Source organism: Sus scrofa, chromosome 15, assembly GCF_054392235.1.
Source record: "Sus scrofa isolate SSC_HxYL_T2T_F1_AM1 chromosome 15, Sscrofa_HxYL_maternal_Yorkshire_Landrace_v2.0, whole genome shotgun sequence".
Classification (NCBI taxonomy): Eukaryota; Metazoa; Chordata; class Mammalia; order Artiodactyla; family Suidae; genus Sus; species Sus scrofa.
Window position 1 is genome coordinate 70,455,520 of NC_139397.1, and position 15,854 is coordinate 70,471,373.

Here is a 15,854-nt window from a genome sequence, read left to right on the forward strand (position 1 = left end):
GTCACTTCTCTTGGGACTGTTGCCTCCTCTATGAAAGAAAGGCTCAGTCTAGATGATTCAGAATTTTCCTTGAAGTGGGGCACCTGGGGAACTCTTGAGCGTTCTGATCTTCCAGGAAGACCTTCAGGGTGAACATGGCTCACTTGTATCTGTTAAAGTACTTGAAGCTCTGGGTTCCACCTGGCTCCAGGAGCATCCTCCAGTACCACGATGTACCTACCAGACCAGGCTTGATAACCATCACTGGGGCAGCTTTCCAGCCTGAGGTGTTCAATGGCTCTCTTTGTTTTTTTTTAATTAATTAATTAATTAATTAATTTTTGTATTTTTGCCTTTTTTAGAGCCACTCCCGAGGCATATGGAGGTTTCCAGGCTAGGGGTCTAATCAGAGCTGTAGCCAGCGGCCTATGCCAGAGCCACAGCAACACGGGATCCGAGCCACGTCTGCAACCTACACCACAGCTCAGGGCAATGCTGGATCCTTAACCCACTGAGCAAGATCAGGGATCCAACCGCAAATTCATGGTTCCTAGTCAGATTCCTTAACCACTGCGCCACGACAGGAACTTCTCAATGGCTCCCTTTAAAGAGACAAATTATTACTATTCAAATACCTGCACTTAATTTGGGTCCCCAAATGACAGCAACAATCCCTTGTAGGGGAGAGCCAACCAGGTGTTAACTGGTGCATTTAACCAATTACATTTAGCTTTGTGTCTCTGAGAGCTATTTGCTTCATTATTAATCAAGCTGGAGGCAATGACGGAGGTGCTACCCTGAGGCTGAATAGAGTTCAAGGTTTGGGCAAATTCTGAAGAAATTATTTACTTAGTGTAGATGTGACCGCAAAGAAATTCCAATAAATAAATAAATAAGTAAACAAGCAAGCAAGCAAGACTTGGAGTTGAGCATTGGGCTGTAAATTTTTCTTGACATAACTGCCATTTTCTTGAACCTACAGCATAATAAGGACTGTACAGTTGGGGATATGGTATTTGTTTCCTGAGGCTGTTGGGAGGATGTGTGGGACATCCCGGATAAAACACTGCGTGGCCCCCCTTTCTCCACTCCGCAGTAAGGCCGGCGAGGAGCCTGCTCAGAGCCTTCCTCAGGGGAGCAGAGAATGTCTGTCTCTGGTCGGTCTGCCATAAAATAAGGTCTCGATAAATATTTACCAAGTGAATGAATGGTTGCCTGCTTTTCTCGTTCTTTTGTTTAATCACACTCTCCTTTTAGGTTCCTACAATGAAACCCAGGCCCCTGCATGCTGCCGGTTCCACTAAGGTGTGGACATAGGGTGAGTGGAAGGGGGAAGAAGGGTAAGGAATGAGTCAGGGAGGCCTGGGATCCAACACGTGAGGGGAGAAGAGAAAGAAATTCTTAGAGGCGCAGGGCCAACAAAGAGCCAGACGCAGGCAGACTTAAGCAGGAGCGCCCCGGGGCCGTGATCTGCAGCCGGGACGGGCCACCAGCGCGCCTCCGGCTCAGCGGTGTCCAAGCCGCCGCCCGTGGAGGGCGAGGCGCCCCCAGCCCGGCTCAAGGCGCTGGTCCGCGGCCCCCGCCCCGGGGCGGTGCCGGGAACACGCGGCGTCTCCGCGGGTCACGTGGGGGCCGCTCCGCCGGGCGGCGCTGCCGCTTCCCGATCTCGCCCTCCCAGTGGCGGGGACGCGGCGCTCGCGCTCCCGCCGGAGCCCGGGGAAGCGGAGACTACGAGGCGGCCCGGCCCTGCGCCCACATCATGCCCGCAGCGGAGCGGGCCGCCGCCGTCCTCGTGGAGCTCGCGGAGGCGACGATGCTGCGGGCCGCGGGGCCGCGGCAGCGAGGGTAGCGGGGCTAGAATCGGCCCCGAGGCCCCGGAGGCGGGTGGAGCAGGAGGGGGAGCGGCAGGCATCCTCCGCGGCGCGGCGGGCGGGCGGCGGCCCTGCTGCCCCGGCGCGCCCCTGGCCCGAGAGCCCGGAGAATGCGAGCTGCGCTCCCCGCCGGCCGGCCGCCTCCCCCAGCGCCGCACGCCCGGCGCTCCCCGGAGCTTCTCGCGTCGCCGCTGCCCCCCAGCTGCGGGCGCCTGGCCGCTGGCTGCGCTAGGACCCGCCGCCGCTGGTCGCGGAGGGCTGGTGGGAAGGGAGGAGCGGGAGCTAGAGGGCCCCAGAGACTGGCGCCTGCCTGGGCGCAGCGCGGCATGTAGCTGCGGGCGCCCGCGCCAAGGTGTCAGCCCGGGACCCCACCATGGCTGGGACGGACAGTGGGAACCTGAAAACGGTGAGGCTGTGGCGGGACGCCGCCCTGCGTGCCAGAAAGCTGAGGAGCAACCTGCGCCAGCTCACCCTCAGCGCGGCCGGGGGCAGCCCAGGTGCCGACCAGATCGACTCCCCCGACGCCCCCCAGCTGGTGCTGCCGGCCAACATCGGGGACATTGAGGTGCTGAACCTGGGGAACAACGGCCTGGAGGAGGTGCCCGACGGGCTGGGCTCTGCGCTGGGCAGCTTGCGCGTCCTGGTTCTGCGCCGAAACCGCTTCGCCCGGCTGCCCCCCGCGGTGGCGGAGCTGGGCCACCACCTAACCGAGCTGGACGTGAGCCACAACCGGCTGAGCGTCCTGGGCGCCGAGGTGGTGAGCGCCCTGCGTGAGCTGCGGAAGCTCAACCTCAGCCACAACCAGCTGCCCGCCATGCCTGCCCAGCTGGGCGCGCTGGTCCACCTGGAGGAGCTGGACGTCAGTTTTAACCGGTTGACACACCTGCCCGACTCCTTCTCCTGCCTCTCCCACCTGCGCACCCTCGACGTGGACCACAACCAGCTCACGGCTTTTCCCCGGCAGCTGTTGCAGCTGGCGGCCTTGGAGGAGCTGGATGTGTCCAGCAACCGGCTGCGTGGCCTACCTGAAGATATCAGTGCCCTGCGTGCCCTAAAGATCCTGTGGCTGAGCGGGGCTGAGCTTGGCACCCTGCCCAGCGGTTTCTGCGAGCTGGCCAGCCTGGAGAGCCTCATGCTGGACAACAACGGGCTGCAGGCTCTGCCTGCCCAGTTCAGCCGCCTGCAGCGGCTCAAAATGCTCAATCTCTCCTCCAACCTCTTTGAGGAGTTCCCTGCCGCACTGCTGCCCCTGGCTGGTCTGGAGGAGCTCTACCTTAGTCGCAACCAGCTCACTTCAGTGCCATCCCTGATCTCTGGCCTGAGCCGTCTTCTCACCCTGTGGCTGGATAATAACCGGATCAGATACCTGCCAGACTCCATCGTGGAGCTGACCGGCCTGGAGGAGCTCGTGTTGCAGGGGAACCAGATTGCTGTGCTGCCAGACAACTTTGGCCAGCTCTCCCGGGTGGGCCTGTGGAAGATCAAGGACAACCCGCTGATCCAGCCCCCTTACGAGGTCTGTATGAAGGGAATCCCCTATATCGCAGCCTACCAGAAGGAGCTGGCTCATTCCCAGCCGGCGGTGCAGCCCCGCCTCAAGCTGCTCCTGATGGGCCATAAGGCTGCAGGAAAGACCCTGCTCTGTCACTGCCTCACCGAAGACAGAGTGGAGGTGAGCCAAGGAGAAGGGGAAAAGGAGAAGAGCTACCCCGCTTCACCTCCTCCTGTGAGCAAGGGCATTGAGGTGACCAGCTGGACAGCGGATGCCTCCAGGGGCCTGCGGTTCATCGTGTATGACTTAGCTGGGGATGAAAGTTACGAGGTGATCCAGCCCTTCTTCCTCTCCCCGGGGGCTCTTTATGTGCTGGTGGTGAACTTGGCCACCTATGAGCCACTGCGCTTTCCCACCACTGTGGGCTCCTTCTTGCATCGGGTGGGGGCCCGGGTGCCTCATGCCGTGGTGTGCATTGTAGGCACGCATGCCGACCTCTGCGGGGAACAGGAGCTGGAGGAGAAGTGTTTGGACATTCACCGCCAGATTGCCCTTCAGGAGAAGCGTGACGCCGAGGGCCTAAGCCGTCTAGCCCAGGTGGTAGATGAGGCACTGGCCCGGGACTTCGAGCTCCGCTCTGCCAGCCCCCATGCTGCGTACTATGGCGTTTCAGACAAGAACCTTCGGCGGCGCAAGGCCCACTTTCAGTACCTGCTCAACCACCGGCTGCAGATCCTCTCCCCCGTGCTGCCCGTTAGCTGCAGGGATCCCTGCCAGTTAAAGCGCCTTCGGGACAAACTGCTTTCAGTTGCCGAGCACCGGGAAATCTTCCCCAACTTACACAGAGTACTGCCCAGGTCCTGGCAGGTGCTGGAGGAGCTGCACTTCCAGCCCCCTCAGGCACAGCGGCTCTGGCTCAGCTGGTGGGACTCAGCTCGCCTGGGCCTGCAGGCCGGGCTGACCGAGGACCGACTGCAGAGTGCTCTCTCCTACCTGCACGAGAGTGGCAAGCTGCTCTACTTTGAGGACAGCCCGGCTCTCAAGGAGCATGTCTTCCACAACCTGTCCCGCCTAATCGACATCCTCAATGTTTTCTTCCAGAGGGATCCTTCCTTGCTGCTGCATAAGCTGCTCCTAGGGACCAATGGTGAGGCTGAGGGTGAGGGCGAAAGCTCCCCACTGATGGCACTGCCCGCCCCGAGCCAGGACACGCTGCGGGCCACCCAGCTTCATCATTATGTGGAGGGCTTTCTGCTGCATGGGCTCCTGCCAGCCCATGTCATCCGGTTGCTGTTGAAGCCTCATGTCCAGGCTCAGCAGGACCTGCAGCTGCTGCTGGAGCTGCTGGAGAAGATGGGACTATGTTACTGCCTCAACAAACCCAAGGGCAAGCCTTTGAATGGGTCCACGGCCTGGTACAAGTTCCCGTGCTATGTGCAGAATGAGGTGCCCCACGCAGAGGCCTGGATTAATGGGACCAACCTGGCCGGGCAGTCCTTTGTGGCTGAGCAGTTACAGATTGAATATAGTTTTCCCTTCACCTTTCCACCTGGCTTGTTTGCACGCTACAGCGTCCAGATCAACAGCCATGTGGTGCACAGGTCAGATGGCAAACTTCAAATCTTTGCATATAGAGGAAAAGTCCCTGTGGTGGTGAGTTACAGACCTGCCAAGGGGGTCCTGCAGCCAGACACTCTGTCCATCGCCAGCCATGCGTCTTTACCAAACATATGGACAGCATGGCAAGCCATAACCCCCTTGGTAGAGGAGCTGAATGTCCTTCTTCAGGAATGGCCTGGACTGCACTACACCGTGCACATTCTCTGTTCTAAGTGCCTTAAGAGAGGGTCGCCCAATCCACACGCTTTCCCAGGTAAGTGGGGAGAGGGACGAGACTCTTCTGTGATGTGTTTTAAGATGCTTTTTGGGAAGATATTTATTTCTCATTTGGCAGACAGTTTTCAGGCTCCCCAGGAAAGCTTTTCAGGGTAAAAACAGGAGCATATGGGGACAAGCAAAAGGCAGTAAAGTACATAAGCTATATGAAATATAGTCTCCAGCGTCATATTCTTCCAGTAGAAAGACTCAGACTGGAGTTCCCATTGTGGCGCAGCAGAAACGAATCTGACTAGTAACCACAAGATTGTGGGTTCGATTCCTGGCCTCACTCAGTGGGTTAGGGATCCAGTGTTGCTGAGCTGTGGTGTAATTTGCAGACACAGCTCGGATCCCAAGTTGCCATGGCTGTGGTGTGGGCTGGCAGCCGTAGCTCCGATTCAACCCCAGCCTGGGACCCTCCATATGCCCCAGGTGCGGCCCTAAAAAGCAAAAGAAAAAAAAAGACTCAGACTTCCACTAGAAATACTTCCAAAGTGGTCTCCAGTCAAAACATTTTGGGTCTTGTGTTCCCTCTTCCCAATCTAGCCCACTTTTCATGGATGGAGATTTTCAGATCATTGAACAGAAGATGAATGGTGTCTGCTGCGGGGTTCTGCCTGAGCTATAATACTTAGTAGACACATCTCCAGCGGGTGCTTTGAGATGTCTATTGTCATTTTCTTTTGTTTCAGAGTGTGATCATAAAGTAGAAATTATTGCTCCTTTTTCTTAAGAAATTTCTGAGAAGGAATGTTTAGTAGGCAGGGTCAATGATGGATTAGTAAAAGATGAAAATGTCAGTCTGTTAGGCATGACTCAGTCCTGCAATCAGTTTCGCCCAGCACACTCTAAGGCATGAGAGAGAGGTTACCGAAATCTGAACGAGAGATTACTAAGGGGAGTTTTTTGGGGTATTTCCTGGTAATTTTGTGCTTTACTGACATCTTAAGGCTTGGTTTTTGGTTAAGCGTGAGAGAGTGGAGTTTATGGGAGCACTTTTAAGAGATGAAAGGAACAAAAAGCTAACAGTTTTTTCTTTTTTTTTTTTTTCTTTCCCCTTCTTTTGAGGAGTGTTTTCCTGCAGACTTTTTTTTTTTTTTTTTAAACTGTTATTGGTGAATGAGAAGATTCCAGGACTAGTGGGATTTTCTGAGCCTGGTTAGTTGGTGACCCAAGAGTCTATTTGTCCAATTCTTCACCCTCTGGAACTCTTCTCTAAACAGCTCTGATTTTGGGGAAGTAGGCCTGGTTAACAACATTCCGAGCATCCTAAGGACAAGACTAATGATAGCATTGTTGCCAATTTCTTCCCTTGACCCCCCGAGCCGGGCACATTAAGGGGGTATTGAAATGGAAGATGGCAGACCACTCTCATCTTTGTCCTAGTCTGAATGCTGCTCGAAGTAGTATCAGCAAGGAATTTGACACCAGTATTTCCGAAGGGAACATCTCCCCGATGCCCTAGATCTAGGCTGCGTTTAATTCTTCAGCTTGAGAAAAGCTACCATATCCAGTTACCAGTCAACTGAGCCCTCTATTCTATATAGTTATCTGGTGTCTCATCACAGTTTGTGACTTGTACACTCTTCAGTTTGTTTTGTATTTGCCATTGTCTTTTACTCATGAAAGCAAAATACTTTATTGTGCCACTAAATTGAAGAAAGCGGTCGAGAGTTACGTATTCATAGAGCAGATTTTTGAAGGACCTACTTCAAGCCAGTTCTTACTTAATGCAAAGATGGATCGTTAATGAAACATGTTTTTAACGACAAAGGGAAAGACATAGATTATTGAACAAGTAAGGATCTGTAAGGAGGAATTCCAAGAACTTTGAAGCATAAACAATGGGGCTGAATTTCTTTTTCTAACCTCAGCTCTTTGTTTTTTTTTGTTTGTTTGTTTGTTTGTTTTTTAAGTCATAAATTCCACAAACAAGCTTGTCTCCAGATGCAGAAAGGATCCCATTTTCTTGTTATTGTTTTGCCTTTTTGTCTTCAAAGGAGATTCACCTGGTTTGCAACCCAGGCTGCAGAGATGACTTTTTCAACATAAAAAGCAATTAAATGGTTGAAAATTGTCTATCTTATATAGTGTGTAGGAATAAATCATTAGCTAGTTTTTATAATGTAGACTGTACATGTCTTATTTATGGTCAGAGAAAGAAATTATCTTTTTTGCTTCATTTATGATTGTATTTCTTCCAAAGTAGCAGAATGTACAGAGTAGTGGAAACAATGACTGCAGTACACTTATTGCATTAGGAAGCTGAAACCCCACATTGTCACTTTTCATATTTTTCTGTGATAGCCACCATTTATTAGTATTTGTCCCAATTCTGAAAGATTTGAGAAGAACTAAAATAATAAAAACCTAGAAAGTAATGTAGGAACAGAACTAAAATGTTTGGTGCTTGCTTAGGGCATACATTTAAAAATATGTTCACTAAGTCCCTAGATTATTAAAATGTATTTTTAACTCAGCAGAAATCTTTGGATCTCTTGGCAGCCTTTTGTCTCTTTAAAAAGTCATTTTGCTTTTAGAAACTTGAAAAAAGTTGGTTACTTAGTTCTGCATTTTATTAAAGTGTCAAATTCTCCCTTAACCATTTTAGATACAATGGTGAAAAAAAATAAAAAGGCTGTTTAATTTTCTCAACTTCAGAAAATTAAGGTTAAATAGCACATTAATCAAAGTGTCTCCTTTGATTTTGTGCAGAAAGAAACAAAGTTGCATTATTATCTTATTTTTATTTTTATTTTTTTTGGTGAAAAGCTGGTTTTGGCTCTGGCCATGTCCCGTCACTGACTTTTTTGGCCTGAGCTGCACCAAGGTAGTTGGCCTAGGGAAGTACACTGCTAGATTTCTCTTGTGCAGTGCAGTATTTTGGAAAATCCTCAGTCACTGGCTACTTTAAAAAGTTCTTGTAAAAAAAAGATCTAATCTCATTGTCAGAGAGATCACCTGTTTGTTTCATTTGAGATGACTGGGTTGAGCCACAGTAGAGGCTTTTGGAAACTCAGAAGAGGCCCGTGATGCAGCCTGCCTGTCAGGTGTGAGTGGTTGCCTGCTTTCTGCAGGTTTTACCTTACTGCCATCACCTGACAGCCAGGCTTCCTCCTTGTTAACGAAGGAACTCGAATGTTCTTGGCCTAGTATAAGTTTCTTCTTGCGGGATATCTATTTATGCTCTTGTTCTTTTCCACCAATATGACATCGAAACCAGGAACGCTGACCCACTCCTAAAGTTGGATGATGAGTTGTCTGTGAAGTGGGATGTGGAGGCTAGGACGTAGGTCCATGGCCAGATTCTAGTGCTTTGCTCTCTATTTCAGTGTTTGAAAGGACGCTGTGTGTTTTTAAGTTGGAAGAGTGCATGTTAGTGGGTTGAACTTCAGCTGCGTGTGATTTCTCATGAAATATTTTTCATATTTTTCCAAATTATGAAAGATCATACTTTTTTTTTTTTTTTTCCTAAGATTTGTTTGTTTTTTGGTCCCACCCGAGACATGCGGAAGTTCCTGGTCCAGGGATCGAACAGTAGTGAGAAAGCTGAATATTTAACATGCTGAGCCACCAAGGAACTCCTGAAAGGTCATTTCTTTGTTTGGCTGCCCTCGTGGCATGTGGAGGTGCCAGGGCCAGGGATCTAACTCGTGCCGCAGTTTCGGCAATACTGGATCCTTAACCAATTGTGCCACCAGGGAACTCTTGAAAGATTGTCCTTAAGAATAATTAGAAAGCAGCCCAAAGCAATAGGCAGAGAATTGGTAGATGATCTTTTATACATTCAATCCCTTTTACTCAGTTGTTCAGTGCCTTGCCTCCTCTCCCTAGTCAAGTGCCTTTTGTCCTTGTTTAATTTCTCATACACCGTGTGCCTGTCTGAAGCCCTCAGCAAATTTTGCCTTGTTCAGTTGCTGTTTGTGTAGGTCATAATCTCTTTGATTAGCTTGTTCACTTGCTTCCTCCAAGCAGGAAACATGCCTGAGGCTTTATGGCTTCTGTAAGAGCCTCTCAGAGGTCTGCTGAATGACTGGTCTTTGTGAGAATATATATATATATATATTTTTTTTCCCCTTTTGATATTCTCAAACTCTGTCAGAGTCCCAGGTGGTACTATCCTGGTCATCCTGCTTTGTCCTGTGTCCCAGCTTCCCTCCCCTGCCCCCTATTTGTCCCTCTGGTGTCCCCACTGTGACTGTATTACTGGTCTTGCCCTTGAATGGGCCCTTCACTTTGACCACTGAAGCAAAGCAAAATTCTTGCCTTATTCTATCTGCGTTTTAGAGATCCTGGAATTTAAGCATGACCTAGTTGCTTGGATTGAATTAGTCATTGTTTTTAATTTTGCAAAGGTTATTAAATATCTTTTTAGTTTGGCTTTATTAATATTGATGCCACTCAGCTTTTATTTTTGTGGAGAGCCCTCTTTGAACTCTCCTGGGCTTTGTTTCATGTAAAAATCAAAACCTTCATCATGCAGTGGAAGAAAGAAATTCCCTACATAACAGAATTCAAAGACTTGAAAGGCCTTCAGTGTGTTGAAGTTTTTTAAGTATTAGGTGCCTCTTCTCTAAATTCTAGAGTGAACTCTTAAGTCCATCCTTGCAAAGCAGTTTAGAATTTCCTAGAGAAAATATATTTTTTATTTGTTAACAGATGTTTTATGTTCTGTTTCTGCCACCTGCTTATCTTATTCCCCAGGAAACCTCACCTATTTTAGTTCTTCCTCATTTAATTCATCTGAGCACCTAGAATGTGCATAGGATGTACTGCACAGGTTTGGTTTTTGTTTGTGTTTTTTTTAGGGGCTGTACTTGAAACATATGGAGTTCCCAGGTTAGGGGTCAAATTGGAGCTGCAGCTGCCAGTCTACGCCCCAGCCACAGGATCTTGGGATCTGAGCCGTGTTTGCAACCTACACCACAGGTCACGGCAATGCCAGATCCTTAACAAACAGAGCAAGGCCAGGGATCGAACCTGTGTCCTCAGGGATACTTGTCAGGCTTGTTGTCGCCGAGCCACAGTGGGAACTTCCTGCACAAGGCTGTTTTGAGGATTAGGTGAGAGGCTATGTTGGGGAAAGCAGTTATTCCCTGTGTCTGTGAGGAAGAGAGGGAATTCTGTTCCTTGTACTGGGGGGTAAGCTGATATGGGAGTGAACATTTCAGGTTGATTTCTCTATTCACCCAGTAACTTACTTTTCTCCTTGAGAGTCTGTTTTGATTAAGGACCTAAGCATCCATCAGGGATCTTTTTTTTTTTTTTTTAAGTGGACTAGGGCTGCCAGCCTTATCTCTCACTCTTTCTGGTCTGCTGCAGCCTTGGCACTCCTGGGCCCAGGGCTGGAGAGGAGAGTTGTTGGCATTTCAGGTTCTGCTTGGGGCAGGCCCGGCCAGATCTCCATTCCCCCTGGTTCAGCTGCTCTGATTGCAAAACCAGTTGCAGGGTTGCTGTCAGGTTTACCACGCTCTGGGGGCTGGCCGGCTTTGCGTCAGTAGGGAGGGCTGAGGAGGCCCCATTTTGGCCTGTCTGCCCCCGTCCTGCTCTAGCACTAATGAAGCTGACCCTCTGATCCCTGTTTAGTGCCTCAAGTCTGCACAGCCTGTAAACCCAGGATGATTGACAACCATCTCTGACAATCACAGAATATATATGATGAAGTATTTTTGTCAGACCTTCAAGACCCTCTCCTATGTAAGGCGTACAGTTTACTCAGTGGTTATACACTCACTTCTCTGAGTTCTGACCTGTTTCATGTGATGGCATAGCACTCTCTGGACAGTTCCTGGCACAGGGCTGGTAGTCAGGATGCAAAGAGGATGGTTATTTTTCATGAACTCAAGAAATTCTAATGATTCTTAATGGATTCTCTGGCCAACTGCTTTTTTTTTTTTAATTACTCAAAGAATTTTATTACATTTATAGTTGTACAGTGATCATCACAATCCAATTTTTTAGCATTTCCATCTTAAACCCCTAGCTCATCCCCCTACCTACCAACTTATGGTTTCTTTGGAAGTCTGTGAGTCAGTATCTGTTTTGCAAAGAAGTTCATTGTGTCCTTTTTTTTAGAGTCCACATGTAAGTGATAGCATATGATGTTGGTGTTTCACCATCTGACTGACTTCCCTTAGCATGATAATTTCTAGGTCCATCCATGTTGCTGCAAATGCTGTTATTTCTTTCCTTTTAATGGCTGAGTAATATTCCATTGTGTATATATGCCACATCTTCTTTATCCACTCCTCTGTGGATGGACATTTAGGTTGTTTCCATGTCTTGGCTACTGTGTATAGTGCTGCAATGAACATTGGAGTACATGTATCTTTTCGAGTCGTGGTTTTCTCTGGGTAGATGCCCAGGAGTGGGATTGCTGGATCAAATTGTAATTCTATTTTTAGTTTTCTGAGGAATCTCCATACAGTTTTCCACAGTGGTTGCACCAATTTACATTCCCACCAACAGTGTGTTAGGGTTCCCTTTTCTCTACACCCTCTCCAGCACTTATTGTTTGTAGACTTTTTGATGATGGCCATTCTGGCCAGTGTAAGGTGGTACCTGATAGTGGTTTGGATTTGCATTTCTCTAATAATGAGTGATGTTGAACATCTTTTCAGGTTTTTTTCTTTTTTTGGCCATCTGTATGTCTTCTTTGGAGAATAATCAGTTTAGATCTTCTGCCCATTTTTTGATGGGGTGGTTTGTTTTTTTGGTATTGAGCTGCAAGAGGTTTATAAATTTTGGAGATTAATCCCTTTTCAGTTGATTCATTTGCAAAGGTTTTCTCCCATTCCCAAGTGCTTTTTTTTGGTTGCTTATAATGTTCTTTATCTCAGAAGTGTTTTCTTTCAGGTTAAGTGTGTATAATTTGCCCATGTAATTTTTCTGGCGCATAAATTCCTGCCCTTTATGTACATCCTCCTGACCCTTACATAAATGGGGGAGGAGTGGGTGAGGGGCGGCATATCAGGGCACAAAGGTAGGCGAAGCTTAGGAACTAGCTTCAGAAAGCTCCTAGCGCCTGGCCTCACCTTCTCTCTCTTTGAGGTCACCTTCGCTCTCTTTGAGGAGGTGGCATTCCCATCCCTACTGTATCATAGCTCTTTCTTTCTAACTAGCCCCAGACCTTCCCTTGGCATTGGCCTCTAGAAGCAGTAAAGTATAAATGTTAAGGGGAGTGAAGGTGTGATGGTGGCAATGCAGGAAAGACGTTTTCTGTGGTGTATACTGGCTGTTTTGCCTTCTTCCAAGTGCTCTTGCTTGTCACAAGTTTATTCCAAGGTTCTTGGTGGTTTGAGTTCATTGGAGACAGTAAAAGAATTACTGTCTGTAAGGAAGACAGCAATGGTTCCTGTGGACTATAAGCTATGCTAACAACTCCAAGACACCATGGCTGGCAGGGCTCCCTTTATTCATGGAAAGGGAGGAGAAAACATTTTTTTTTTTTTTTTTTTTTTGGCACTGAATGCAAGAAAGCATTTTCTCATTTTTCCTTCCTCAACCTAATCTCTTAGCTGAAAATAGCGATGCTTTGTTTCTTAAAGAGTAAATTCGTGAAAAACCACCAACAAACTTCTTTCTCTTTAGCTGCTGATTTACAGAGGACAAGAACTACAGAAGGAGGGAGTTCCCTGGTGGCTCAGTGGTTTAAGGATTAGCCTTGCCACTGCTGTGGCTGGGGCCATTGCTGCGGTGTCAGTTCAATCTCTAGCCCTGGAATTTCTGCATGCCGTGAATACGGCCAAAAATAAAAATAAAAAAAGAAATACAGAAGAGAAAGTAAGTTGAAGTGGGGAGCACAGGAGGTACTTGGGTGGTGGTGAGATTCTGTGGTTGGTTTGCATGGGCTTTGTGAGCCTGGAGCCAGTTTTACTGCCTCAGGAAGAAATTTCCTGCTCTGGACTGGCAGTCCTAGGCACCCAGGCTGTTCCATCTGTTTCCTTTGCTTTTGCAAGTCGGTGCAAAGGGGTACTTGGAAGGAGAGCAAGGAGAAAAGGAAGTTGTGTTAAGTTGTATCAAGACTGCTCTTTGCAGGTTCCTGTTTTGTGTGCGCCTTTCTGCTTTTAGGGTGGGGAGGCTGACTGAGGCTAGCCCTGTTGCTCCTCTTCTTCCTCCTCCTCCTTTATATCCAGGTGAAATTCACATACATTAATTTAAGACTTTTTTTAAGTGTAAAGGTTTTTTTTTTTATGAGTAACATAGGCAAAATTATTTAAAGTCGTTAAGTTTTTATTTAAAGAATTCACATGTTATTCTTTCCACTGCCCGTCATCTTAATTCCTCCAGTGTTTGAGTCATATTCTTCAAGATGCCTCTTTTAAAAAGAATTTTTATGCAGACCAGAGTTGTCATGTTAGTCAATCTGCAGTTCTTTTTAAGTTTGGACTTCTTTGCTCTCCACTTGAACATGGAGATACCTCAAAACTTCCCCACCTGTAGTCTTTGGGATCCATTTTCTTCAAGCAATTTACTCTAGGGCCCTTGAAGTTAAATTGTAGGAATTTAACATTGTACATTGCTATTTTGGCAGGTGATCTAAAATATATTGTTCCTTCATCATTTCTAATACTGAAAAGTTTTGTTACGTCATGAGACTTGCAAAACATGTCACAGGTCACATTATCACCACTGCAGTAAGATTACTGTGATGGAAGCAAAACTGTGTCTCTCTCAGTGTAGTCACGTTAATTTCTGGACCCCAATAACAGCAGTGCCCATTTTCATCTAAAATGAGGCTTGAGATGAACCATTTTATTTTATTTTGTCTTTTTGCTTTTTTTAGGGCCACTTCCTGCAGCATATGGAGGTTCCCAGGATAGGGGTCTAATTAGAGCTGTAGCTGCCAGCCTACGCCAGAGCCACAGCAACACGGGATCCGAGCCTCATCTGTAACCTACACCACAGCTCACGGCAACACCGGATCCTTAACCCACTGAGCAAGACCAGGGATCGAACCCGAACCCTCATGGTTCCTAGTCGGATTCGTTAACCACTGCGCCATGACAGGAACTCCTGAAGTGAACCGTTTTAAAGTGAACAGTTCCATGGCATTTAGTGCATTTGCAGGGCTGTGCAGCCACTGGGGCTAATGTTCTGCAAATTCCTTTGCCCAGCTCTTTGTGGCAACTTTCCTTCCAAGTCATGATTTTAGAAGAAAAGAGGTTTTTAGGTTAGGTCTTGAGATATTCACATTGGTGAATATCTTTTAATATGGCTGCTATGAGAATCCTCACCCTGAGTATTGATGCGAGGACAGAAAATATGACATGGAGCCTTTTGGTCTGCTCTGTGACATGTGTGATTTATTGGGGTGGGGGAGTTGTTGACAAAGACCATGTAGGAGAGAAGCACAAATAAGTACTGTGTAACTACTTCTGTATAGTGCTTTTCTTTTTTCCCCCCAATACAGATTTTGAGTAGAGCTCTGGAATGATTGGCAAAGCCATAGGCAAATGGAATTAAGGGGATGGGGTTGCATTGATTCAAAATTAGGTCATTATCAGATTAAACTGATAAGTGTACCATAAATTTATTAGCTGCAGCCTGTCATCAATCACTGTAGAGATTGATCAACCCTCTGTATACAGAAGTCTGTACTAACTGGGAGTTTTAGGAGAATAAAATAAAGCACCTGGCCTTGGCCATGAGAAGCTGAGGTGGGATTTTTGGTTGATGTAATTGTTAAGTCATGTACATATAGACTCTGATCATAGATGGAGAAATTCATTGCATGTTTGAGGAATTACTGAAAAAAAATTGGTTTTTGATTTTCCAGAAAAAAATATGATTACTGAGAAAATTTTGGTACAATTTTGAATTTGCCTGACATAAGTCATTCTTTTCAGTTAATTTTCTGTTTGAATCATTTCTTTGCAAGAACCCACAAATAGATCTTGAGAGGATGCAGAAAAAGGAAAAGGCATTATATCTGAGGATTTCTAAAAACTTCCAAAACTAATCAGCTTTTTTTGAGGCGTATGGGGAATGCCTCCTCTTCAGGAATTTTTTTTTACATTTCTCAGTCATTGATGGGTTTGCTTCTGTTTTGAGAGGGATTGACTCAGCAGTGATTTCTGAACCCCCAAGACTGCATGAACATTGACTCCAAAGACAGTCTAAGGTAAATTGGATACTGTCATATTAAAAATATGTGGCTTCTAGTAGAAAAAAAAATATATATATATAAATAAATGATAAAAAAATATATGGCTTCTAACTTAGAGATGTCTTTGTTGAAGGATGCTTTGTTGGCAGGGTTTTCTGTTATTAGCATGTTAAATGTTGAGAGAATTAAAGAGTTAATTTTCTTAGATCCTCCCAACCCCTAAAATGAAGCATGCGATCTTGCCATTGTATTAGTACTCTGTTACAGTGGTGGTGAATTTGGGGGTAGGAGAACAAGCCTCATTATCTTTCTTTTGAGAAGAGGGAGTTTAAAGAAAGGTAACAGAGAAAGAAAATGTAAACTCAAAGATGATAGTTCTCCTAGGTACTATTGTCTGGTTTATCAACTTTTATCATTGTTTCCATAACATTCTTTTTTTTTCATGCTATAGAGGTTATTATTGTATTAATCATCATAGCAGTCATTCTAAGGGTATAGGGTTGGGAGAATATATAAGAATCAGTGA

General features: G+C 46.9%; 1 protein-coding gene and 1 non-coding gene across 7 annotated transcripts in view; one reads left to right on the forward strand and one right to left on the reverse strand.

Moving 5' to 3' along the window:
* The first annotated feature begins 1,669 nt into the window (after positions 1 to 1,669).
* MFHAS1 (multifunctional ROCO family signaling regulator 1) overlaps positions 1,670 to 15,854 on the forward strand; it is a 95,832-nt gene continuing 81,647 nt past the window's right edge. For 4 of the 6 annotated variants that reach the window (XM_021075967.2, XM_085000195.1, XM_085000196.1 and 1 more), the window contains exon 1: positions 1,670 to 5,215. In XM_021075967.2, the coding sequence (XP_020931626.1) occupies positions 2,224 to 5,215 (2,992 nt within the window). In that variant the 5' untranslated portion in view covers positions 1,670 to 2,223. The remainder of the gene's footprint in view (positions 5,216 to 15,854) is intronic. The other 2 variants (XM_085000197.1, XM_085000199.1) reach the window with 2 other exon arrangements.
* On the reverse strand, positions 13,826 to 13,960 carry LOC146395902 (small nucleolar RNA SNORA1). Its single transcript, XR_014830637.1, has one exon. It is a non-coding gene; the product is annotated as a small nucleolar RNA SNORA1 (small nucleolar RNA).